Here is a 27,433-nt window from a genome sequence, read left to right as displayed (position 1 = left end):
GCAATCCGGGGGAGTTTCAGGCCAACGTGGGCGGATAACAGCTACTTGGCATTTCCCCCGGAATACCAATCTAGATCGGCGGGCATAACTGTCTCGGCGGCCGAACAAATTCTCTGCCAGAGTCTGGCACCCAGGGTAAATTCTCATCAGGACGCTGTTAAATCTACTCCGGCGGGCTTAACTGTCTTGGCGGCCGAAGAAACTCTCTACCCGTCCCGCGAGAGTCTGGCACCCAGGATAGAAAATTACTAACATGTGATTGGATTGTAAAAAAATTCAGTCGAAAAATTGGAAACAGGCTTTAGTAAAAATTCCACCCATTCAGCACCAAATATTGTAATTTTCCACCAAACATCGTCATTACATAAACCTTTTTTCCCCAACAATCTCGATGCCCCGCCCGATGCTACTTGGAGAAGGTAGAAAATAGCTGAAAAGCGTTTTGCATCAGATAAAGCTGTAGTTGACTCTGTGCCTTGCTACATGTGACAAATATAATGACAACGCAAGAGATACTTAAACAAAAAGGAGCATACACTTACCCGATACGTTGCCACTTGTCAGGTTTCTACACAGAAAAACACGCCCTAACTCAGCCACGACTCTTGTTGACAAGCGTAGCCCGAAAACCAATCTGGTATAAAGACCAACATCACGATATTAGAACCAAGGTTGAAAGCAAACCACGTTGGTTTGCAAATTAACACCACGCACACCGAGACAAATGATATCAGCATGTAATTTGTTTGGTTGCTGAATATTGAAAACTAGTCATCATCGCCAGCCTACAAACTTACGGCATTTTCAGTTGTTTATCAGATAATATACAGTGCTATCATTCGTCAATAAGCAAAATAAACTTGTTTATTTGATTGTTTGTTCCATTGTCTGTTCTATTTTTCAATCATGGGGACGCTTTGATATGTTTTCAACTGGCCTCTCGAATGAAATGGAGAAACGTTTTCAAGTTCTAGTTATCATTCGTTGTTACCGTCGCCAATATTCAGGTAGAGTGCGTAGCTTTATTTGTGTGGTTTCGGTTTCAAATCATGGCTTGAGAAGCTGTGGTTGTCTCTGACAGCCTTTTCCACATTTCCCTTCCCACAGGTTTCGGTCCCTTGCGTTTGTTACGTTTGATTTTTAACTTCCAGATTTAAGAATCAAGTGCACGCAACAAAATCATGGAGACGTGACAAGCTCCCATCAAAACACGACTTCTTTATTAGCTTCCATAACCTCTTGTTCACATCGTTCCTCAACTTCACATTCCATGAGGAAATCAGCCTGCTTTTTGCTGTACATTAGAGGCCTTCACATATTCCTCCCCTCTTATATGGATTGTTCCATGTCTGAAACATCGTTCAGGCCGAATCGCTGCAGCCGTTGCCATGACTCATGTAGGAAAATACTTTGATGATTCACATGTGCCGAGCTGCTCTTTATTCATGAGCATCCCCACTCTAGATATTGCCAATTTCAGTACAAAAATAGCCAAGTATATTACTATCTTGACAATTGATTAATGACGTCATTCTACAATAATTTTTGTATTAAGTGGCATTTTATCTGTTAGCGGAAGTAAGCAGATAGGGAGACCCATTTATGGTAGGTAGAGTTCCACGTGGTAGAATTCCTTTATCACCTTCATTCATCTTCATTTTCAATCCATTAAAAAACACGATGTAGGCTCACATACCTGGAGTTATTTGGCAGAGGAAGGGAAGCTTGAGGTCACATTCCCTGTTCTTCCACCTAAGCGTGCCATACCAGTTTGCTTCGTAATAAGCGCAGTCACCATGGCCATCCGGTTTTCTCTGACGCCACGGCTTGTAGTCACCAAGTGCAGAACCGTCCAACCACTCAAAGCGTCCTCCTTTGTGCTGACGGCGCAGGCCGATCCAGCTGTGGCATTTGTGGCTGTCGAACCTGCACAAGAAGGTCAGGAACGCGCTGGTGTCAGAATCTCGGGGCATGGCGAGAGTCCCACCGTCTTCACGACAGACCGCGGCCGCTTCGCTGAAGATCTTCTGTCTATTAACGACCTTGAAGCAGATTCCACGCCACATGGTGTAACCACCGGGACAGGATGCTGTAAGAAAGATTTGCATTAACAGAAGAAAAATTGGAAGGATACACAATAAGCAATGACTATTTGTTGCTTATTGTCGTCCATTAGAAATAATATCTCCCTGCTTGCGGACTCCCTGATTTTTTGCGTTTATCATCTGCGTTTATCCTAGAAGCCTAACTGACTTACTGTTAAATCCAAAAGACACACCTGGGAAAAAATCATACCTGCATGTTCAGCCGGTCCCGTAGGGCTTGGACACTCGGACATCCCTGATGGACCTGGCCCGACGGGTCCCATCAGCCCTCGGGGCCCAACTGGTCCGGGCGGCCCGTCCTTTCCCACAGGGCCAGCTGGCCCCGTGGCCCCCTTTTTTCCCGGAGGCCCAGAAGGCCCGGCAGACACAGGTCCAGCTGGCCCCGTGGCCCCCTTTTTTCCCGGAGGCCCAGAAGACCCGGCAGACACATGTCCAGCTGGTCCCATGGCCCCCTTTTCTCCAGGAAGCCCTGGTGGCCCGACAGACACGGCGCCAGCTGGTCCCATGGCTCCCTTTTCTCCCGCAGGTCCGGGAGGCCCAGGAAGCCCGAAAGCCTCAGCTTTGTCTTCTGAAATGATAGAATCAACCTTCCCAGGAGATGTAGACATACCATCTGTTGCTAACCTGTCCAAAGCGTCATTTCATAGATGACCTAAGAACCAGGCACATTTCTAGTAAGAGTTCGAAGATGTTGAAGAGCAAGCTGCTAGGGGACACAAACATACACCACTTCTTCCTTATATAAAATCTGCCACTATAATATCAAGTCAAACACTGTTACAAACGCTACAAAATTCAAGCTTCTTGGCAAAGGTTTGAGTTTTATTTAGATCCACAATTTGCCTCATAAGGGGCTATTCTTCCTGTGGTCTACACATTCATATTTACACATTACAATTAAAACATACAAGGGCATACACATTGACTGTAGAGGAGAAAAAACATACTATTAGTCCCTTAAAAGCAATAATTTCAGTCTAATTATTTGCTAGTTGCTGCCGGTGTTGTTACACAACTGAGACATTCTGTACAGAAAGCGTCTTTTCTGAGAGTTGGATTTTGGTTTCGGAAGTCTGATTGTGTTTGTCTTGGTTGAGCGTGTTTGGTAGTTGTGGATCTCTGACTGAAACGTGATCTTGTCGTGCAGGACCCTTGGGTAAAAAGTAATAAACCGGAACTCAGAACATGATTTTGCACTAGTCCACAGATTGCAAGATCTACTGGCATGAAGTCTGCCTTATCAAAGTAAATGGTACTTACGCTCCAGCTCCTGGAAACGTTCTTGCACCTCCTCGAAAATAGTGAATCTGACTGTATAAAAAAAAAAAGTTGCTAATTTCTGTATGATACTGTCTTTTCAACAGAATGCTTCACGAATTACGTAAATAGTCAAGTTCATCATGTGACAGAATTACAAAATGAACCTGACCTGCGAAATAGGAGGATAGAACAGCGATGACCACTATAACCAAAGGGCTCGAGATTTGCCACAGCTTCCTGCATCGGCTGGCGCATTTCGTCTTATTTTGGGCGGCTGCTTTTGAAGCATATGATATTTAGATATTGATAGATTTTCCCATATATTAACATTACCATAAAGTTTTCTTTGGTGGTAAAGTGTACTCAATGTCCTTTACCATTAGTACAAAATTGAACATCAAGGAAACAATGCAGAGCACGTCACAACAGGTGCCTTAGATAGATAAATCACTTGTGTACTTCACTAATGGAAGTCTTTTTACCAATAAACCAACAATAAACCACTGCACCTCTTGTTCATGGCGTGTCGAGGTTTAAAATTGCATTGACGGTATGCAAAGATAGATTATAATGACATCAAAAACGAATTTGATGATTTTGAAAACGTCGAACCTGCCCTTGAGACGTACGTAACGTCCATGGTACCTGAAGAAAAATTGCAAAAAAGACTTACCACATGATTTATACAATACAACAATACAAAGTATAAAACGTCTCAGTGTTGATGCATTTTACAACATATCAATATTGCCTAAAGGTTTTGTTTACAAAAAAAAAATTTCCGTTGACTTTGTAGAATATAGAAAGAGACAATTTCAAAAACAAATGATAAACAACTTCTAACAATGACCCTCAAAGGTAAAGGAATACATCAATTCCCGGTGTCCAAACTTCGAAGACCAATGTATACTGTGGATCTTGTTAACGGTGTCTTGAGATTTTTAAAAGATGATGGCCCTGACAGTATGCATTAAAACAGGTTTGTAAGAACAGCAGTGAACTTAAAAAGTGAGAACCACAAAGCAAGATAAGAACAGGACGCTGTAAGCGGACTTGAAAACGTTTTACCTGGTCCGGTGGCGTACGTAGGGTTGGGTACATTCGCAGCGGCGTCGGCACGTGCCTGGAAAGCAGTCTGAGGCTGCTGCATGGGTGTGGTGCCTGGCAAAATGACAAGACGTATCTTTCTGCAAACCAACCTTAGAATGGTCAAGCCGTTTAACTTTTAAGTCGACCAACAGACATGATGAGTATCAACAATGACTACAAATTACAAAATGCGTCAATAGTGCAATATCATCATCATCACAAAACAAGAACGACAATTAACCAAACGTTTTGTCCGTTGACGTGTGTAGAATATGGAAAGAAACCTTTAGAAATAATACACAAGTTGCAACGACTGTGCCTCAGAATAACGGGCACACATCAATTCTCTGTGCCATTGAAACCTAACAGACACCAGTGTATACTGTATATCTTGTTGATAGCGGCGACGGCATGCATTTAAACAGGTTTGTAAGAAAAACAGTCAACTTAAAACGTGAGAACCCAAGTGAGCACCACAAAGGAAGATAAGAACAGGACGTTTTACCTGGTCTGGAGGCGTACATAGGGTTGGGTATACGCGCAGCGGCGTCGGCACGTGCCTGGAAATCAGTCTGAGGCTGCTGCATGGGTGTGGTGCCTACAGGAAAATAGCAAAAAAATAACAGTAGTGCTGTCATCTGTAGAAATCCAAGTGAACAGGTAAACCGAGTGTCACATTGACAACGACAACAAAATTCAAACGAATCAGTGAAACACAAAGCATGAAAGACCGTAAGACTAATAGAATACGATATGTACTAGTAACAGCCATTAACCATCTTGTTGATGAAATTTCTTCATTCTAAATTTGTCTACATTTTGCGTATCGTTTTATGAACGATTTTGATAGCATTTGTCCTATGTCATCTGTAGTTACTGTAGTAAACGTTGTAGAAGTAGTAATAGTAGACTGGTTTATTCAGTATTCAGTACGATAGAGAAGCATGTTTGTAGCCATTGAGCTGATTTGTACGGTTCGAACAAGAAAGAAAGACTATCTCAAGAAAAAATCACAAAACATACCAGCACCTGAGTCAACAGTCTGGGACTGCTGCTGCCCTCCCGACATGATGCCACAGGTTTCAGCACAGCAAAAAAAACACGTCCTGCACCTGGCAAGTCGCTTGTTGTCTACCGAGTAGTCCCAGACTCAAAGAAATATGAAGCCTTACATCACAACATCAGAAACCAAAGATGGAAGCAATTCATGATGTAACCTGGGTAACAATCACCGCCCACATCGAGACAAATCATGTGAATACATGATAGGTTTGGTCGATAAATATTGAATAGGAGTTGTCATTAACAGCCTGCAAAGGCATATACTGCGTGTTTGGACATGTCAGAAAGACCTGCAGGGATTTTCAGGCATAAGAAATGTACTGTAGCCAGTGCAGTCAAACCTGGTTGGGAAACCAACTGGCACAGGCAACCACCTCCAGTCACCAGCCACATTAAAACTGTCCCGTCCAATTTTACAAACCCTGTTCTGGGCAACCACCTGTCCTCAGTAACTATTCTCCTCGGTCCCTTGAGTAGTTGCTGAATCCAGGTTTGACTGTACATTATTTTCCCAACATGATTAAACCAACCATCTCTAGTCGTCAGTTAGTGCTTCTACGGTGCAGTTCACACATCGGCCTATAGGTGGCGCGCTCAAACAGGGGGTGTCCTGACAACGTTGTTGGACGTAGTCATCCACTCGAAAAGTAGGTCCAAGAAAACAAGACAGAAAGACGAATAGTAGCACACAGCACTGGCGGATTAAAACACTTAAGCTCAAGCCCAGTTTGAGATAATCAAGCCCGTTGAAATTCCGTTAGATCTGAAAAACAGCCGCGAAGACAAAATGTAGTGCGGTAGGGAACGCCGCGCAACTTAGTTGCCTTTTTGTATCCATCCGCGAGCGGTGGAACAGGAATAGTGCGGGCATTGACCTTGAGAATTAAGGAAATGAAGTCCTGAATGTCTTAAATAACGACAACTTAGCAACAAAAGCGACATTGAAGACATCATGCAAAATACAGGAGTGCATTTCTGTCAGTTTTTAACATTAAACCAACATAACTGCGGTATTCTTCTGTCAAATATAGTAACGCAACGCCAAGACCATTCCTCCCGCAGTCCGCCTGTGGTCAGCTGGGTTGCTATGGAGACGGTGTCCTGACAACATCACAGACGACATTTCCAGTCCACAGAAAGTAGACGCGCAAAAAAGGTGAGGACTAATTTTGCATATTTCTACGATTGATTTTTGATTAAGCCGGAAATCATCACACCGAGTTGTAGCTGACATGTTGTAGAAACGATAGTGAGAGTGTCGTGATGTTTGGAAACGTTTGTTTTGAACATTTGACGGGAGTTTGTGAGCTGTGCAGAACTGGACCAGGGGAGGGTTCCAGTATGTTTATGCAGGGGAGATCTCAAACTTGTTCCGCGGTCCTAGTGTTCAAAATGTGCCGTTTGGAAACTGTAAACGGCCAGAAATAAGTTCAGCAAGGCTGGATTCATGGTAGGATGAAGCACTTGACACCGTGTTAAAGTTTTGGCAGTGAAAATAATGTGTTTTATTGTTTAGTTGGTGTTACAAATACACGGATGGGGGTGGGTTATTGTTCGGTCTTCTAAAACAAGTTTACAAAATTTAAGGTCAAACTTTATCTTAACGCTTGGTTATATAACAGTTAAGTCTCAGGAAAATGTTAAAACCAACGTGGGATCGTTGATTGTTGCCCTGAAAATCCGGCTTTACTCTGTACCGTTAGAAATCCCATACTTTTGCCGTGCTTGTGTGCAACTTTGTTGTTGTTTTGTTTGTTTTGATGTGCGGTGGGGAGGGGGGCGTTGCCGTGGAGCAAAACAATGAACTTATTTCAACCTTGTTATTGTTGACTTTCTACTCGGTGAACAGTCAAATTTCACATGTCTTTCAAGGAACATAACTTTCTTCTCATTTGTATTTCTACCGTGTAGATATGTAAGATATTTAATTGGTTAGATAGTCCAGATTTGTAGAGTAGACTGTATAGTGTTGAGACTTTCTGTTGATTTGTTTACGAAGTCAAAATGTTCCAGCAAAGGTAGGTCCGTCCTTTTGCTGACGTTTCGTCCGGTGAAATGATGGTTTTTTACCGAAGGTTTTCTATAATTATATTGTGAGGTTTGTTGAACATTGATAATTATCGTAAATATCTTGTTAGGTTTAAATTATTCTGATTAATTGTCCTTAGTACTTTGTACATGTGGAAGACGTTTGCTGAAAATTTTTTGTTCAAACCCTCAATATCTCCTCTAATGTCCTTTTTATAGAATATGGATATAATTCCTGTTTATCTTGTGAGTTTTTGGTTAAATTCCAGCTGAGAAAATTACCGACATGTATGTTATGGTCCCTTTTGTGGGCTGTTTGGTTTCCTATATTCTAGATAAGATCAAGACAATGTTTGCTATGTGATAAAGATAATTATTTTAGGCATACAGTCAACTTTGACAGCACTCTTGTCACCCTACAGTGTACTTGGTCTCACAATCAGCCTTTTGAACCTGTTGAAGTTCAGTTGTATCATGCATTGTTTTATATTGTATGATGCTATGAATTGCCTAAGTGTCTTATATTGTATCATGCGTTGTTTTATATTGTATCATGCTTTGCATTGCCTTAGTGTCTTATTGTCGTATTCAGTGTAATTGTAATGTTGAGTGGTCCGCAAAATAAGCTTGCCTGTCCAGAAGTTCAAGCCTTGCAGTAAATGCCATATGGCCCGCGGCCCCCTGGTTAGGGGCCAGAGCGGGGAATCTATGCCCAATTTTTTCCTGATTTAGGAACTTATATGTTTTCTAAAATTTATGTCAATTTTTGGAACCAAAGCGCCGTATGGCCCGTGGACCCCCGGTTAGGGGCCAGACTGCAACCTATGCCAGATTTTTTCCTGATTTAGGAACTTTGTATTCTAAAAGGCTCTTGGTCAATTTTTGTAACAGAAGCGCCGTATGGCCCGTGGCCCCCTGGTTAGGGGTCACAGCAAGGAACCTATGCCCGATTTCCCAGTTTTAGGAACTTACATATTTTCTCAAATCTAAGTTAATTTTTGTAACAGAAGCACGGTATAGCCCGCGGTTCCCTGGTTAGGGGCCAGAGCGAGGAACCTATGCCGGATTTTACTCTCGTTTACTTTGATTGCTTTCTTCAAGCCTCTTGACAATGGACAGGTTTGACTGTACGTCTGTACATGTACATCATAGTCAAACCTTTGGTGTTACTTTTATTTTACAGTCAAGAATGTCTGAACTGAGAGAGAGGAGCAGGAAGCATGATGGGGAGAGAGGAGACAACACCACCGTGAGTACCATTTCTTCTCTTCAGCACAGAACTAACACTGGTGGTACAGTGGTCAGCATGCCTGCTGCCAGACCTGAAGGTTGAGGGTTTGAATCCCGGCTGTTGAAAGGGCTGAAGGCCTGCGTATGGGCTGTTGTTGTAAGCCATTGGCCACAGTTTTGGTACTTGTTTTAAAAGAAAGGAGTTTGTTTGAACCTTTGTTTATTCATGATAAGCTCAAATCGGTACACAGGCAGCTTTTCATCGAGTACATATATATTGGGTATCATAAATTGTAGTGGTATTTTCTCTGTTGACACCACTTGGAATAAAGCTTGTCACTTGTAACAGCTGCCTTCATCAGGGTGTAATGACTCTGCTTACTGCTAGGTGGCGCTGCACCAAACATGACTGAGTCTGTATCTTGGCTTGGTTTGAGACTTGTGTAGACTTCCTGAACCAAATGGCATCTAAATAAATCCAATGTACTGATGGTTTCTATGTTTCTTCCAGCCCCCCATCATCGCGAATGTTTCTGACTACCAGGTAGGTACATCTCCCAGAAATCCTGTCAGACCTAGTATTCTGTCAGAAAACTTGCCGACTCTTGATGAAAAGTCACAAACTAAACCCTCTCCAGACCTGTCCAAGGTGCTGATCAGTTTAACCCCTCTTTAACCCTCCCCATACCAACTTAACAGTAGAATCTAGCCTGACCCAGTAGCCATTTTTCTTGTGTATACTGTAACATTAGCTGCTGATTTTTACACTTAGAGACTGGGCTGTAAGTTGATTGTCCGGTACAGTTTGTTCACTCTCCGAGTACCTGCAGTTCCCTGTACTTAGGATATTTCGAGTTTCTTTTTACACACCCAGGGTTCTCACCTGCTGACATTTCGGTGTCTGTCAGACACCTTCTTCAGAGCTTCTGACTGGAGTACTGCTTCTCGCCGCTATAAGTAGCCGATGTAGGTGGCGCTTTTGCGGTGACAACGCAATCCGAAACGTGGCTGAGCTACTTATAGCAGCAAGAAGCAGAACTCCAGTCAGAAGCTCTGCAGAAGGTGTCTGACAGACACCGAAATGTCAGCAGGTGAGATTCCTGGGTGTCTAAATAAAAAAAAACTCCAAATATTCTATGTTCCCTGTACTGTACCAGTATTTGTGAAGTATTTTTTAACTTTAACATGTTTTCAATGTTTCTGCTTAGGAAAATCAGAGTATTGCAATGATTGTAACATTTTTCTGATCATAGTAATGTTATTCTGTTATGAGAATCTGTTATTGTTTATTTACGTTATATTTAAATGATATCGTTAATTTCTGTTGACTTTATTTCATAGTTTCTGATGCTTAACTTGTTTTTTGTACTTCTTCAGGCAGAGCAGAAGGCCACATCAACAAGCCTAGAGAAAGAGTAAGCCAGCTTAGCTAGATAGAACTAAATTAGTCAGCAAAGGGGCCAGTTTAGCTAGATAGAACTAGATTAGTCAGCAAAGGGGCCAGTTTAGCTAGATAGAACTAGATTAGTCAGCACAGGGACCAGTTTAGCTAGATAGAACTAAATCAGTCAGCATAGGGGCCAGCTTGGCTAGAGAGAGCTAAATTAGTCAGCAATGGGGCCAGTTTAGCTAGATAGAACTAAATTAGTCAGCAAAGGGGCCAGCTTAGCTAGAGAGAGCTAAATTAGTCAGCAAAGGAGCCAGCTTAGCTTGATAGAACTTAATTAGTCAGCAAAGGGGCCGGTTTAGCTAGATAGAACTAAATTAGTCAGCATAGGGACCAGTTTAGCTAGATAGAACTAGATTAGTCAGCAAAGGGGCCAGTTTAACTAGACAGAACTAAATTAGTCAGCAAAGGGGCCAGCTTAGCTAGATAGAACTAAATTAGTCAGTAATGGGGCCAGTTTAGCTAGATAGAACTAAATTAGTCAGCATAGGGACCAGTTTAGCTAGATAGAACTAGATTAGTCAGCGAAGAGATCAGTTTAGCTAGACAGAACTAAATTAGTCAGCAAAGGGGCCAGTTTAGCTAGAAACAACTGAATTAGATGGCATAGGGACCAGTTTAGCTAGATAGAACTAAATTACCTGTAGTCAGCATAGGGACCAGTTTAGCTAGATAGAACTAAATTAGTTGGCTTATGATTTGAAGAGGATTCTACATGACGTCAACTGACAAGAGACAGTGGGGTCGTCTCAAGGGTCACTCAACTGTTCATGCGCTCCTGAGCTTAGTGGACAGTCTCTGAAGAGGCACCATCTGCACCATAGTGGCTACGGACCTTTCAAAAGCCTTCGACAGAGTGGATCACAACACAGTCATCTTAAAACTGCTGAACAAGGGCCTGAGGAGAGAGTTGATTCCATGGATCTGTGATTTTATTTCCGATAGTAAGCAGTGTGTTCGGTATCGTCGATCGCTCTCCTCCTGGGAATACTAATGTCATGCGGCGTTGCTCAAGGAACGTTACTCGGTCCCATCCTGTTCTTGACTCTTATTGATGACGCTGCAAGTAACACCTGCATTCTGACATGGAAATACGTGGACGACATGAACCTGCTTGAGTCAAGGGCACTCCACCAGCCCTCCACCCTTCAGCATGAGCTGGACGAGCTACAAGAATGGACTGCAAGTAACCACATGTTGTTGAACAGAACCAAATGCCTCAACATGCATGTGACTTTCTGAAAAAAAACACCACCACCCCCGCCACTTCAGATTTGTGAAACGCCCTTGGTCGTTGTTCCCTCATTGAAAATTCTCTTGACTTTGTATGCAAAACGATCTCCGTTTGGACCAACAAGTCAGTTATATGTTATGTCCAGCAGCGAGGAAGCTTTATTTCCTCAAACGGCTAAAGAAGTTCGCCCTGTCTACAGCTGACCTGACAACGATTTACACGGGCTATGTCAGGCGCATTCTTGAGTATGCGGTTCCTGCTTGGTCACCAGGACTGACACAAGCCCAAGCTGAAAAACTGGAAAGAATTCAGAAGCGGGCGTGCCGTATCATTTTAGGGAACTCTAACAAAGACTACCTTCGTGCACTGCAATGCCTTGGACTGGTAACTCTTGCAGAGAGAAGGGAGCAGCTCTGCCTCAAGTTTGCTAGGACATTGCTAGACTCTGAGTACAGAGACTGGCTGCCACTGACCAGGCTTCAGGTTTCAGGCTGCGTTACTAGAAACAGCAAGAAACTGAACTGCCCAAAGCAAGAACAAACAGATACAGCAATTCCCCCATCCCATACATGTGCAACTTGCTCAATGAGTTTGGATAGTAATTCTTATCATGAGCAGCTAGCCGCTACCATTAATATTGTTGTCAACACTCCTCTGTTTTAAGTCAATGCAGGAGAAAATGAAGTGCAATTTACGTATACATATCATTTTATCTAAGTTATGTGGAATATATGCTTGTGTTATTTATTCCGTGTAAGGAAAAACGTGGAACAATCTTAAAAGTATTAATCAAGACTACAAAATGTGCGATATTGTGAGTCGCAAAAGCTTTTACCTTGTTATCATTTGTACATTAAATGTTATTCAGTGATCTCACTGCGAAGTTCAATAAATAAATCTTGAATCTTGAATCTTAGGGACCAGTTAAGAGAGAGTTAGACTCAGCATAGTCAGCATAGAAACCAGTTTAGCTAGATAGAGTTAGACTTATTATATTCAGCATAGGGACCAGTTTAGCTAGATAGAGTTAGACTCAGTATAGTCAGCATAGGGACCAATTTAGCTAGATAGAGCTGGACTCAGTATAGTCAGCATAGGGACCAGTTTAGCTAGATAGAGTTAGACTTAATCAGCATAGGAACCAGTTTAGCTAGATAGAGTTAGACTCAGTATAGTCAGCATAGGGACCAGTTTAGCTAGATAGAGCTGGACTCAGTATAGTCAGCATAGGGACCAGTTTAGCTAGATAGAGTTAGACTTAATCAGCATAGGAACCAGTTTAGCTAGATAGAGTTAGACTCAGTATAGTCAGCATAGGGACCAGTTTAGCTAGATAGAGCTGGACTCAGTATAGTCAGCATAGGGACCAGTTTAGCTAGATAGAGTTAGACTTAATCAGCATAGGAACCAGTTTAGCTAGATAGAGTTAGACTTATTATATCCAGCACAGGGACCAGTTTAGCTAGATAGAGTTAGACTCAGTATAGTCAGCATAGGGGCCAGTTTAGCTAGATAGAGCTGGACTCAGTATAGTCAGCATAGGGACCAGTTTAGCTAGATAGAGTTAGACTTATAATATCCAGCATAGGGACAATGTACCAGTTTAGCTAGATAGAGTTAGACTTATTATATCCAGCACAGGGACCAGTTTAGCTAGATAGAGTTAGACTCAGTATAGTCAGCATAGGGGCCAGTTTAGCTAGATAGAGCTGGACTCAGTATAGTCAGCATAGGGACCAGTTTAGCTAGATAGAGTTAGACTTAATCAGCATAGGAACCAGTTTAGCTAGATAGAGTTAGACTCAGTATAGTCAGCATAGGGACCAGTTTAGCTAGATAGAGCTGGACTCAGTATAGTCAGCATAGGGACCAGTTAAGCTAGATAGAGTTAGACTTAATCAGCATAGGAACCAGTTTAGCTAGATAGAGTTAGACTTATTATATATTATATCCAGCATAGAGACCATGTACCAGTTTAGCTAGATAGAGTTAGACTTATTATATCCAGCACAGGGACCAGTTTAGCTAGATAGAGTAAGACTCAGTATAGTCAGCATAGGGGCCAGTTTAGCTAGATAGAGCTGGACTCAGTATAGTCAGCATAGGGACCAGTTTAGCTAGATAGAGTTAGACTTAATCAGCATAGGAACCAGTTTAGCTAGATAGAGTTAGACTCAGTATAGTCAGCATAGGGACCAGTTTAGCTAGATAGAGCTGGACTCAGTATAGTCAGCATAGGGACCAGTTTAGCTAGATAGAGTTAGACTTAATCAGCATAGGAACCAGTTTAGCTAGATAGAGTTAGACTCAGTATAGTCAGCATAGGGACCAGTTTAGCTAGATAGAGCTGGACTCAGTATAGTCAGCATAGGGACCAGTTTAGCTAGATAGAGTTAGACTTAATCAGCATAGGAACCAGTTTAGCTAGATAGAGTTAGACTTATTATATCCAGCACAGGGACCAGTTTAGCTAGATAGAGTTAGACTCAGTATAGTCAGCATAGGGGCCAGTTTAGCTAGATAGAGCTGGACTCAGTATAGTCAGCATAGGGACCAGTTTAGCTAGATAGAGTTAGACTTATAATATCCAGCATAGGGACAATGTACCAGTTTAGCTAGATAGAGTTAGACTTATTATATCCAGCACAGGGACCAGTTTAGCTAGATAGAGTTAGACTCAGTATAGTCAGCATAGGGGCCAGTTTAGCTAGATAGAGCTGGACTCAGTATAGTCAGCATAGGGACCAGTTTAGCTAGATAGAGTTAGACTTAATCAGCATAGGAACCAGTTTAGCTAGATAGAGTTAGACTCAGTATAGTCAGCATAGGGACCAGTTTAGCTAGATAGAGCTGGACTCAGTATAGTCAGCATAGGGACCAGTTAAGCTAGATAGAGTTAGACTTAATCAGCATAGGAACCAGTTTAGCTAGATAGAGTTAGACTTATTATATATTATATCCAGCATAGAGACCATGTACCAGTTTAGCTAGATAGAGTTAGACTTATTATATCCAGCACAGGGACCAGTTTAGCTAGATAGAGTAAGACTCAGTATAGTCAGCATAGGGGCCAGTTTAGCTAGATAGAGCTGGACTCAGTATAGTCAGCATAGGGACCAGTTTAGCTAGATAGAGTTAGACTTAATCAGCATAGGAACCAGTTTAGCTAGATAGAGTTAGACTCAGTATAGTCAGCATAGGGACCAGTTTAGCTAGATAGAGCTGGACTCAGTATAGTCAGCATAGGGACCAGTTAAGCTAGATAGAGTTAGACTTAATCAGCATAGGAACCAGTTTAGCTAGATAGAGTTAGACTTATTATATATTATATCCAGCATAGAGACCATGTACCAGTTTAGCTAGATAGAGTTAGACTTATTATATCCAGCACAGGGACCAGTTTAGCTAGATAGAGTTAGACTCAGTATAGTCAGCATTGAGACCAGTTTAGCTGGATAGAGCTGGACTCAGTATAGTCAGCATAGGGACCAGTTTAGCTAGATAGAGTTAGACTTAATCAGCATAGAAACCAGTTTAGCTAGATAGAGTTAGACTTATTATATTCAGCATAGGGACCAGTTTAGCTAGATAGAGTTAGACTTATTATATTCAGCATAGAAACCAGTTTAGCTAGATAGAGTTAGACTTATTATATTCAGCATAGGGATCAGTTTAGCTAGATAGAGTTAGACTTATTATATCCAGCACAGGGACCAGTTTAGCTAGATAGAGCTGGACTCAGTATAGTCAGCATAGGGATCAGTTTAGCTAGATAGAGCTGGACTCAGTATAGTCAGCATAGGGACCAGTAAAGCTAGATAGAGTTGGAATCAGTATAGTCAGCATAGGGACCAGTTTAGCTAGATAGAGTTAGACTTAATCAGCATAGGAACCAGTTTAGCTAGATACAGTTGGACTCAGTATAGTCATCATAGGGACCAGTTTAGCTAGATAGAGCTGGACTCAGTATAGTCAGCATAGGGACCAGTTTAGCTAGATAGAGTTGGAATCAGTATAGTCAGCATAGGGACCAGTTTAGCTAGATAGAGTTAGACTTAATCAGCATAGGAACCAGTTTAGCTAGATAGAGCTGGACTCAGTATAGTCAGCATAGGGACCAGTTTAGCTAGATAGAGCTGGACTCAGTATAGTCAGCATAGGGACCAGTAAAGCTAGATAGAGTTGGAATCAGTATAGTCAGCATAGGGACCAGTTTAGCTAGATAGAGTTAGACTTAATCAGCATAGGAACCAGTTTAGCTAGATACAGCTGGACTCAGTATAGTCATCATAGGGACCAGTTTAGCTAGATAGAGCTGGACTCAGTATGGTCAGCATAGGGACCAGTTTAGCTAGATAGAGTTAGACTTAATCAGCATAGGAACCAGTTTAGCTAGATAGAGCTGGACTCAGTATAGTCATCATAGGAACCAGTTTAGCTGGATAGATCTGGACTCAGTATAGTCAGCATAGGAACCAGTTTAGCTAGATAGAGCTGGACTCAGTATAGTCAGCATAGGGACCAGTTTAGCTAGATAGAGTTAGACTTAATCAGCATAGGAACCAGTTTAGCTAGATAGAGCTGGACTCAGTATAGTCAGCATAGGGATTAGTTTAGCTAGATAGAGCTGGACTCAGAACAGTCAGCATAGGGACCAGTTTAGCTAGATAGGTAACACACACCTGCCCCTGGTGCTGAACACCATCCACACAGAGGTGAGCACACATGTCCTTGGTGCTGAAAAAATCCACACACAGGTAAACATTCCTGTCCCTGGTGCTGAACACCATCCACTCACAAACACGGCTGTCATTGGTGTTGAACAAAATCCACATACAGGTAAACACACCTGTCCCTGGTGCTGAACACCATCCACTCACAAAAACACCTGTCCCTGGTGCTGAACACCATCCACACACAAATACACCTGTCCTTGGTGCTGTACACCATCCACACACAGGTAAACACACCTATCCTTGGTACTGAACACCATCCAGACGCGGAGAACACGCGGAGATGGGCGCCCGGCCTCGCACGGTTGCAGTCAGATATGCAAAGACTAGGTGTAACAGACCGTTCGGTGTAATATGACCAGCTGCTGCCGCGCCGCGTGCCTGCGAAGCTGGTGTGTTACGCCTGATGGCGGTTATACCGGCTATATAGATACAGATACAGATACAGATCCACACACAGGTAAACACACCTGTCCCTGGTGCTAAAAAACATCCACACACAGGTAAACAAACCTGTCCTTGGTACTGAACACCATCCACACACAGGTAAACACACCTGTCCCTAGTGCTAAAAAACATCCACACACAGGTAAACAAACCTGTCCCTGGTACTGAACACCATCCACTCACAAAAAAAACCTGTCATTGGTGCTCAACCATGCCCCCGCTTACGTTTGAATGGTGCGCCATCCTCAGTGGAGCTATACGGTACCCCTCTGGCCTACGTTCCCTCGGCCACATACTTGGGTTTTCAAATTACTCCCAACCTTTCTGATGACGATTCAATTCGAAAAATAAATAGACAACTCTACGTTAAAGCTAATTCTCTCTCACGCAAATTTTCCCTATGCTCACCAGAGGTGAAGCGCATCCTTTTTATATCTTAGTGCTCTGCTATGTACTGCGCACAACTGTGGACCAACCACAGTGCAGGTGCAATGCAGAGACTCCGAGTGGCTTACCATGACGCTTTTAAGATGATAATGTCTCAACCTAGGAGTACTAGTAACTCTTTACTTTTCTCGAGCTGTCGGGTCGATACCTTCGACGCCAGGCGGCGTAAGGTTGCACACTCATTTGTGACGCGTATCCTTTTTTTGCATCTGGTAACAGTATAATCCAACTGTTATGTTACTCTGAAGTTTTTTCTCTGAGCCGGCACTGGACCTACTATTGTCGACTAGTCTTATCGCCATCTCGCTTCGACTCTACTTAATGCAATATTTTTGTCGTTGTTGTTATATGTAGATGTCTGTAAATTGTATCTGTTTTTTTTAATATGGGCCTTCGGCCTGAGTCAAAGAATAAATGAATAAATAAATAAATGAACAAGATCCGAACACAGGTAAAGACACCTGTCCCTGGTGCTGAAAAACATCCACTCACAAACACACCTGTCATTGGTGCTGAACAACATCCAAACACAGGTAAACACACCTGTCATTGGTGCTGAACAACATCCAAACACAGGTAAAGACACCTGTCATTGGTGCTGAACACCATCCACACACAGGTAAACACACCTGTCATTGGTGCTGAACAACATCCAAACACAGGTAAACACACCTGTCATTGGTGCTGAACAACATCCAAACACAGGTAAAGACACCTGTCATTGGTGCTGAACACCATCCACACACAGGTAAACACACCTGTCCCTGGTGCTGAACACCATACACACAGGTAAACACACCTGTCCCTAGTGCTGAACACCATCCGCACACAGGTAAACACACCTGTCCCTGGTGCTGAACACCATACACACAGGTAAACACACCTGTCCCTAGTGCTGAACACCATCCACACACAGGTAATCACACCTGTCCCTGGTGCTGAACACCATCCACACATAGGTAAACACACCTGTCCTTTGTGCTGAACACCATCCACACACAGTTAAACACTCCTGTCCCTGGTGCTGAACAACATCCACTCACAAACACACCTGTCATTGGTGCTGAACACCGTCCACACACCAGTAAACACATCTGTCCCTGATGCTAAACACCATCCACACACAGGTAAACACACCTGTCCCTGGTGCTGAACACCATACACACAGGTAAACACACCTGTCCCTAGTGCTGAACACCATCCACACACAGGTAAACACACCTGTCCCTGGTGCTGAACACCATACACACAGGTAAACACACCTGTCCCTAGTGCTGAACACCATCCACACACAGGTAATCACACCTGTCCCTGGTGCTGAACACCATCCACACATAGGTAAACACACCTGTCCCTGGTGCTGAACATCATCCACACACAGGCAAACAAACCTGTCCTTCGTTCTGAACACCATTCACACACAGGTAAACACACCTGTCCTTGGTGCTGAACACCATTCACACACAGGTAAACACACCTGTCCTTGGTGCTGAACACCACCCATACACAGTTAAACACTCCTGTCCCTGGTGCTGAACAACATCCACTCACAAACACACCTGTCATTGGTGCTGAACACCGTCCACACACCAGTAAACACATCTGTCCCTGATGCTAAACACCATCCACACACAGGTAAACACACTGCTAAACTAAACACCTTCCACACATAGGTAAACATATCTGTCGCCAGTATTTTGCTGTATCCAATCAACAAATTTTTTGTTGCCCTGCAGTACCCTAGATGTCCATCAGGAGGGGCACCTCACGGTAGAAGACATCTTGAAGACGTAAGGTTTACATAGAAAAGTCAACTCCAGTTATGATAAAGAAAATCGGCTCATTTAATGTCGTTGTATCAGTTTTAGAGAAAGTGTTGCCACAGACAACATAATCAAACTTAATTAAGTTAATTAAAGTATTATAGACTGACTTTGAAGCTCAATCTGCATCAAACACAACGTAAAATTGTTCCGTAGCTCCACAGTTTGGAGAGTATGTACTCTCTATATAGTAGGATCTATCACAGTTAAGTTTTGTTTGAAATTAGGTTAGTTTGTTTGTTTGTTTGTTTGTTTGTTTGTTTGTATGTTTGTTTCATAATCACAAACCCTGTAAACCATCTCTAGGTGTAGCACACCAGCTTTGCACACTAACTGTTTCTGTCTCGGCCTTAGCACTCGGGGATTCGGTCAGACTTTCTTGAGGCATTGTTCAGTATTGGATTTTCAGCACATTTCAGATGAAGACAGAGTTTGATTGTGATGTTTGTGTTTCTCACAGCGCTGATGATGAGGATGGGGATGAGGAAGAAGATGAAATTGATAGGTGAGTAAGACACTCACTGATACCAAAGTACTTTTTGTATGCTTTAATCATATCTAATATAACATGATTTCTGTATGACGCTTTCACCTGTATGGTTTAGAAATATTTCATTATTCCTTTCTTTTTTGTTTCTTGAAACTCCAACAGAATGATTAGAGAGGTGGAGGAGGAGTTAGCCAGGTGAGGGAATTCAAGTCCTATCAGAAGACTAGATGGCGTCGTGTGGCGCAACTGTAGAGCGCGCGGCTGTCAAACAATGGGACCCGGGTTCTATCCCGGGTTATGCCCAGAGACATGTCCGAACTTGCACCCCGACGTTGTGCCCTTGGGAAAGGCACATAACACGACTTTCCTCACTTCACCCAGGTGTAAATGAGTACCTAACTCATCTAGGGTTAGGGACGTCCCTCGGATAGGACGTTAAATGGAGGTCCCGTGTTTGGGGAGAGCCGCACCCCGCGCACGTAAAAGAAACCACCGCACCTTTCGAAAAAGAGTAGGGGCATGCCCCGGTGTGCGATGGTCCAAAACTTAACAGTCTGGTTTGGGTTGACATCTTGAAAAGATGATAGTCACCTGTTATGTCAAACCTTCCACAAGTGTGGTAAATCAAAATAGATAAAGACTAGGGGTTTCTGAACATCCTTTCTTGCTGTATGCTGTGAACCTACTTTTAGTCTGCATTACTGCATGGTTCTAAATACTTCGTCCATCGAAGATATTGTGCAACCTTTTTTCTGAAGGTTTTTATTATTGATTCTAACTTTTTGATACGGCCTTTTTACCCATATGGGCTTAGGAAATTATAATTAAGCCCTTGATTTGTATAGTTATGGTAAAACCTTATGCTTTTCAAACTTTGTGAAATTTTCTTGCTGCATGATGCACAAGTGGCCCATATTTGACTCTCTACCTGCCTGTTATACAGTGTAACCTCATTGAAATAAACTGCTTCTGTCTGTAGTAGTACTAGTTGATAAAAACGTCACACAATCTCACCAACGCTGTCTGACTTCCCTGCAGCGTGAGACAACGCACGGACAATCTGACCAGGAGAGAGGAGACAAGGCGGCAAGAGAGAGAGGAGGCAAGGCGGCAAGAGAGAGAGGATGCAAAGAGGAAAGAGAAGGAGGCTCACGAGAAGAGGAAAGAGAGAGAGGAGGCAAGGCGGCAAGAGAGAGAGGAGGCGAAGAGGAAGGAGAAGGAGGCTCAGAAGAAGCGGAAAGAGAGAGAGGATGCAAAGAGGATGGAGAACGAGGAGGCAAGGCGGCAAGAGAGAGAGGAGGCGAAGAGGAAGGAGAAGGAGGCTCAGGAGAAGCGGAAAGAGAGAGAGGAGGCAAGGCGTCAAGAGAGAGAGGAGGCAAAGAGGAAGGAGAAGGAGGCTCAGAAGAAGAGGAAAGAGAAAGAGGAGGCAAGGCGGCAAGAGAGAGAGGAGGCAAAGAGGAAGGAGAAGGAGGCTCAGAAGAAGAGGAAAGAGAGAGAGGAGGCAAGGCGGCAAGAGAGAGAGGAGGCGAAGAGGAAGGAGAAGGAGGCTCAGAAGAAGAGGAAAGAGAAAGAGGATGCAAAGAGGATGGAGAGAGAGGAGGCAAGGCGGCAAGAGAGAGAGGAGGCAAAGAGGAAGGAGAGAGAGGCTCAGAAGAAGAGGAAAGAGAAAGAGGAGGCAAGGCGGCAAGAGAGAGAGGAGGCAAGGCGGCAAGAGAGAGAGGAGGCAAAGAGGAAAGAGAGAGAGGCTCAGAAGAAGAGGAAAGAGAAAGAGGAGGCAAGGCGGCAAGAGAGAGAGGAGGCAAAGAGGAAGGAGAGAGAGGCTCAGAAGAAGAGGAAAGAGAGAGAGGAGGCAAGGCGGCAAGAGAGAGAGGAGACGAAGAGGAAGGAGAGAGAGGCTCAGAAGAAGAGGAAAGAGAGAGAGGAGGCAAGGCGGCAAGAGAGAGAGGAGACGAAGAGGAAGGAGAAGGAGGCTCAGAAGAAGAGGAAAGAGAAAGAGGATGCAAAGAGGATGGAGAGAGAGGAGGCAAGGCGGCAAGAGAGAGAGGAGGCAAAGAGGAAGGTAAATGAGGCTCAGGAAGAGGATGAAAAGAGGATGAAGAGAGAGGAGGCAAGGCGGCAAGAGAGAGAGGACGCAAAGAGGATGGAAAATGAGGCTCAGGAAGAGGATGAAAAGAGGATGGAGAGAGAGGAGGCAAGGCGGCAAGAGAGAGAGGAGGCAAAGAGGATGGAAAATGAGGCTCAGGAAGAGGATGAAAAGAGGATGGAGAGAGAGGAGGCAAGGCGGCAAGAGAGAGAGGAGGCAAAGAGGATGGAAAATGAGGCTCCGAAAGAGGATGAAAAGAGGATGGAGAGAGAGGAGGCAAGGCGGCAAGAGAGAGAGGAGGCGAAGAGGAAGGAGGCTCAGGAGAAGAGGAAAGAGAGAGAGGATGCAAAGAGGATGGAGAGAGAGGAGGCGAAGAGGAAGGAGAAGGAAGAAGCGAGGGAAAGGGAGGAGGCGTGGAATTTTGGTCAAATAGAGCTGGAGGCTCTGCTAACGGCAGAAAGAATGTAAGTACCTAGGAAACTTGGTTTACTTTGTTGCATATCAATTCATAGTTCGTAGTTAAAAACTTGCTGATCAACAAATCTTGCTCAGAGTCACTGCCGAAAAGCAGTTTGTGCTACTTGGAATGTATGTCCGTTTCCAACATCATATCCGGTTGCTTGAGTAATTACTGCTTTGGCGTATCTTTTTACCTGGATGTCTAACCGTCATCAATGTAGGTAACTTGGTTTACTCTAACTTGCGAGTTTGTGCTAATGCGGTAGCGGATGCCAAATTACAGAATCAAAAGCTGATTGAGAACCAATTTTTTTCAGCATTTGCGCAAACATCCAGGCGCAGCTTGAGGAAAAGTGAGTTCATTTAACTTGTCTGTTGTTTTTTTCACTCACTCTGACATCGAAGTATTAGTCTGCGTCTGATTTATCATAAACACAACACATCTGAATAACACGTCAGAGAAAAATGTCAGTCTTATCAGTGCAAACAGATAGAAGTGTGTTAATTGCATGATAGTATCTGATGTTGACTGTTAACAGAAAATGTTGTACCTTTGTTTCATACAATCTTTCAATCTTGTTAGACATGAAGAAGAGATCAACAAGTACGAGAGAGAGATAGCGGCGGCACAACAGAAACTCCTGGCCCAGGAAAAGGCTTTACATACATATAGTAAGGACAGTATAATCATCTATTACGATAAATTCTATTCCTAAAAGCAGAGGGGATATGCCCCAATGTTGTGGCCTTGGGAAAGGCACTTAACATGACTTTCCTCACTAGGACTTCATTCAGGTGTAAATACACCGTCATTCTGCGTGCGACAGAAGGTGATTTCAAATCAAAATATTTTGGTATCAGCACGACTAGAGAGAAAATATAACATATCTAGCATTAGTGCAAAGGTAATTCATCATATTGACAGAATAACAGACAAAAATTATGTTTTATTGTTCTCCAGATTCGTTTCAATTAACTCGTATCGAAAAAAATCCCGGTTTTACGTGAAGTAACGTTACACCCTTCTCCTGGTATCATCGCACCCTCACAGATGATTCTTTAGACTCAAGGTTTTTGCCGTATTAAGGTAAGGCTACACCAAGTAATTTTTATGGATGACGTCCGCGCGCGCATTGCTTTTGGTCTGTTCCAAGAAAAAAAAAAGAAATTGCGCTTCCTGTAACTATGACCAAAGAGTTCCTTTTTTATTTAATATATTTCTGCAGGCCTGCAAAATCAATGGGATACGGAAAGAAACAGGACAGGACAACAACTGCTGTTCAACTTCAACTGATTTATTCAAATCATTGCTTTTTTCATGATGGATCAAAGAATTGTTAGTTGTTACACTGTGTTCTCTCATTCAATTTGCGTCCTAACATGTGTCGTCGACTATTATATTTCAAATCTAGGCATCTTGTTTTTTTTCGGCCCTTCTTGTTTTTATTCGCGCTCTCGCATTAGATTTAGGGTCTCCAAAGGACGTCATCCATAAAAATTACTTGGTGCAGCCTAATCCGATTATCACTGAAAATGATGTAACTTTACATGCATGTAACAGAGCACATGGCAACCCGTTCAGAACTATATAGCACCATGTTTCTTTAAAAGCATACTTAATTGCCCAGTGTGTATACTTATAGATTGCTTCCTTATTTCCCTTTCAGAGAAACAGTTCCAGGAACAGAGGGAAATAGAAGTAAGTCTGTCAAGAACAAACTTTGGCGCGTCCGACGTACGGTGGCCAACGTAGTGGTGTTAATGAGTAACACTATAAGAAATTATCCACTGAACATTGCGTATTTTACGCCACTTTTGTTGGCTTGCAGCAAGTATGTAGCGGCCATAAATATGCTTGAAAATCTCTGTGCTGATTTCCAGAAACCTTACCTTTCATTTGAAGTATAGCTTATTGTCGAATTGTCTATAGAGTAGCGCAGCACTCGTATAGAAAATGTTGACTCTGTTAAAAAACAAGACGCGGCGCCTCGCGCGTTCCGAACACAATTGGAACGCGTCGGCGGAGCAGAAACCACGGGACTTGATGTTCACCTTTGTCACAGTGTAGTTAACACCAAGAATTAACTAACCCTCTTATGATCTGTATGTTGATTCTCAAGGAGGAGACAAGGAGGAAGGAGAAGGAAGAAGTGAGGGAGAAGGAGAAAGCGAGGAGGAAGGAGATGGCGAGGAGGAAGGAGAAGGAAGAAGTGAGGAGAAAGGAGAAGGAAGAAGCAAGGGAGAAAGCTGCAAATATGGACAAGAAAGTGTAAGTTTCCCTGTTCCCTTTATTTGTTGATCTTTATGTGTTTTAGTAGCTATTTATCTATTGGTTTGGCTCTTCGAGTCACAACATGGGGGCTGCCCAACTTGAGCATGTGAAGCCCTGCTGACAGAATTTTTTGTTTTAATCTTTTATCTATTTCGTCTTGAGAACATCTTGTTTGTAAGTTGTATGTCACGATCTTGCTATTATAGGATTAGGAGGCTGCTAATAAACTTTAAGATTCTCCTCCTCCCAATACTCCCTCAATGTATGCTAATACTTAAAGCTTTTAAAAGCTACTATCCAAGGAATGTCTCCCTAAGCTTACAGGTCTTACTGTTATTTTCATGTCATACTCACACCTACAGAAGGCGATGAGAAGGTATTAACAACAACGTTTTCCCCTGCAGGTTATTTGAAATGCTGGGGGAAGCCAACAGGAGGTGAGAAATGTTGTTACTGGTTTTGTAATGATGTCCTGAGAGTTTGTAACTAAATTAAAAACGTAACTTACGTGTTTGAATGTGTAAAAGTGCGTTTCTTCCGAATCCTTCGTTAATTTGTTTCTAATACATCAGTCAGGTAGAGTCTTGGAAGATTTCCAGGGCTATGGGGCAGAGTATTTCGTCCTAACAAAGTGAAATTAAAGGCACCCAGAGCATTTTGTAAGACTTGAAAATTGGGAATATTCTAGTTTTTATTAAATTGACAATTAATGCCACTGTTTACCACATTTGCGTTCGGATTTCTTTTCAAAAGGGCGCAAAAACGACACAAAAATAATCTACATGGTAATCTTTTAGTTTCACGCGCCTACTGTAAATACTGTAGATACCATAGCCCCCCCCCCCATCACCGTCAAAACGTAGAAATGCAAATTCAAATCATAAAAATGCAAATATTTGACGGACATGCAGTCACTCTCTCATTGGTTTAACCGCTAATTGTGATGGACAGTCACGATCAGTCTATTAGGGCTTGGATTTTCTATCAGTTCTCACCACACAACGACAACGTATCTTTGCTCATTTAGTTTCGATAAGTAATGGTATAGTGTTATTGAAACTTACTATGTGTAGGAATGACTAGAAAGTTGAGTTTTTTAATTAAAGTTTCAAGCCTCATAAAATGCTCTGGATGCCTTTAAAGAGTAGCTTATGAGTTGGGGGAGGTAACTTTTATGAGGGGCTTGTAGAGTGACTCCAGAATCTATTATGTGGTCCTCAAATAGGTGTGTTGCCCTGCTTCATGTAAAATTTTGGGTCTAACTTGACAATGTACGGTTATCAAGTTGGTAGGTACAATGTAGGAAAAAAATTGGTTTGGCTTCAGGCGCACGTTCAAGTGCCAAAGTGTTGGCTATAGGCACATGTAAAAGTGCCGAAGGGTTTGCTATGGGCTAGGGGTGGGTACCGGTACCGTGTACCGGTACAAAACCGGTATTTCTTAATGGACCGGTCCAAAAAAAACGGTCCGTATAAAATCAGTGGACCGGCCTATGGACCGATTAGAAAATTCATAGTACCAGGCGGCCACATAACTGGTCTAAGAAAATACAAAACAGCAGATTTAACTTCGTTTTCGAAGACGTTAGCTGTGAATCATACCTAGAAACACTTAAAGGATTAGTAAACAGACGGCGACAAGAGTATAATTATAATTTTGAGACAAAGTGCAAACCTAAGAAATTATATCGTTCCAGACATGACGTGTGTCTCGGTGTCCAAAATATGATGTACTGCGACACTACTATAATCAGGTACAGGTACAGGTCCGGACCTGGACCTGACCCTCAGGACCTGGACCGGACCTGAATTGTTTGTACCGGTACCCACCCCTACTATGGGCCCATGCTAAAGTGGCCAATAAAGGGTCGGCTATGGTCATGTTTGTCCAAGGTTAAGCACTAAGGAAACTTAGCATGTCCTTTCTCTCCTACAGGGTCGCCAGACAGTCATTGGAAATGGAGACATTGAAGGCCAGGCTTACAGTTTTGGGGGAGCTTTGTTTGTATTAAGAAAAGGGAAAAAAGGTCACATTTTTTATTTACGTAACATATTGTGTACATTCATAACTTAGTGTTGTAACCTTGTACGTTGTTTAAATTTTCCTGTGAATGATGCTTATGATGATGAATCCTCCTGTCAATTTTATACTAGTACTCTGAAATTCAAGCGGTAAAGTCTACTATTAGTTATAATCCTGATGCTGCAAAATGCTGCAGCTACATGCTAAACTTAAAGGGCAGCTCGCAATTTGTGGAGAAGAGATGTTTAAGGGTGGCTTGCAAGTAATGAAACATTTTATCATGGGGACCTTACATACACTGTAAGGTGTACTGCACTAGTTAATGTCCCATGTTTGCTCTATTTAGGATCATTTTTATATCAGAACCTTTTTCCCAAAGATTTTCTTGATCTATTTGGCTGATAACCCTCTCTTTTCTATTGCCTGAATTCGCTTTTTTAGCCCCGGGCTGTTCCGCTGAGAATTGTGAATCGTCTGTCGCTTTGTGGAGTGGCTTTAAGTTCAGAAGTGTCTGGCATCAGTGTTCACCGGCTTAGCCTACGCCGCTACTCCCACTAAATCTTAAAAATTTACAAAAAAATGGAGATGTTGGACATAATGGTGAAAAGCTGTTGCCAGACGGCGATTGGTTCTGTGAAGTTTGTCCGTGCGAGGCGTGAAGCATATATCAGCGGGCAGAGTTGGATATTCCCTCTAATTGTAAAAATAAATGTTTCCTGTTTATTAGTATTGCATACAGTATTGCATACTATTTGACCATTTCGAAAATTTGGAAGTTTTACCCTTTTTTAAAAATCCCTATTGAATTTTTGATAGTAAAATATTTGATTTTGCCAATTTGTTGGCAACTGTTGATTAGTATTGTTCACTATTTTAAATTTCTGAAAAAAATCCTAATTGAATTTATTATGGCCAAGATTTTTCGAATTTTTGGTAGCTGCCCTTCCCCCCACAAATATGATCTTAATAATGGACTGCAATTTTGAAAGAGAGCCCATCCTCCTAATACACACCTTACCAGTTTGTGTATCTCACTCAAGGGATCAGATATTAATGACTTAACGTTACAAACATTTGTAACAGGGGAATTATCAGAGAAGTATGTGTAAGAAATGCGGAAATGTTGGAAAAAATGTGATGTTTAACATTTGTCATGGTTGTCTCATGTAGGATTATAATCTAAGTACCACACATCTGATTTG

General features: G+C 42.6%; 1 protein-coding gene and 3 long non-coding RNA genes across 4 annotated transcripts; 3 read left to right on the top strand and 1 right to left on the bottom strand.

Moving 5' to 3' along the window:
* Positions 1 to 3,961: 3,961 nt before the first annotated feature.
* LOC136434283 (uncharacterized) lies at positions 3,962 to 5,364 on the bottom strand. Its single transcript, XR_010755722.1, has 3 exons — positions 4,960 to 5,364; positions 4,434 to 4,526; positions 3,962 to 4,010 (listed from the first exon to the last, which is right to left on the bottom strand). It is a non-coding gene; the product is annotated as an uncharacterized lncRNA (long non-coding RNA).
* Positions 5,365 to 6,393: 1,029 nt separating this feature from the next.
* Positions 6,394 to 12,366, top strand: LOC136434336 (uncharacterized). Its single transcript, XR_010755732.1, has 4 exons — positions 6,394 to 6,672; positions 8,728 to 8,793; positions 9,286 to 9,318; positions 10,152 to 12,366. It is a non-coding gene; the product is annotated as an uncharacterized lncRNA (long non-coding RNA).
* Positions 12,367 to 20,656: 8,290 nt separating this feature from the next.
* Positions 20,657 to 23,690, top strand: LOC136434554 (uncharacterized). Its single transcript, XM_066427419.1, has 3 exons — positions 20,657 to 21,942; positions 22,521 to 22,609; positions 23,605 to 23,690. The coding sequence occupies exons 1-3, from the start codon at positions 20,657 to 20,659 to the stop codon at positions 23,688 to 23,690; spliced, it is 1,461 nt and encodes a 486-aa protein (XP_066283516.1).
* A 371-nt stretch (positions 23,691 to 24,061) lies between these two features.
* LOC136434255 (uncharacterized) lies at positions 24,062 to 26,962 on the top strand. The gene is made up of 3 exons (XR_010755715.1): positions 24,062 to 24,206; positions 24,614 to 24,646; positions 26,145 to 26,962. It is a non-coding gene; the product is annotated as an uncharacterized lncRNA (long non-coding RNA).
* Positions 26,963 to 27,433: the final 471 nt, after the last annotated feature.

The sequence above is a fragment of the Branchiostoma lanceolatum genome, chromosome 5 (genome assembly GCF_035083965.1).
Source record: "Branchiostoma lanceolatum isolate klBraLanc5 chromosome 5, klBraLanc5.hap2, whole genome shotgun sequence".
NCBI classification, from domain to species: domain Eukaryota; kingdom Metazoa; phylum Chordata; class Leptocardii; order Amphioxiformes; family Branchiostomatidae; genus Branchiostoma; species Branchiostoma lanceolatum.
This window is presented reverse-complemented; position numbering and strand designations above follow the sequence as displayed.

Bases quoted from the DNA above. Each gene is read 5' to 3' on its own strand.
- LOC136434554 (XM_066427419.1), top strand. From the start codon at position 20,657: ATGGAGAACGAGGAGGCAAGGCGGCAAGAGAGAGAGGAGGCGAAGAGG. The intron at 21,943-22,520 runs GTAAGTACCTAG...CAATCTTGTTAG, and splicing joins CTGCTAACGGCAGAAAGAAT to ACATGAAGAAGAGATCAACA. The intron at 22,610-23,604 runs GTAAGGACAGTA...TTTCCCTTTCAG, and splicing joins AAAGGCTTTACATACATATA to AGAAACAGTTCCAGGAACAG.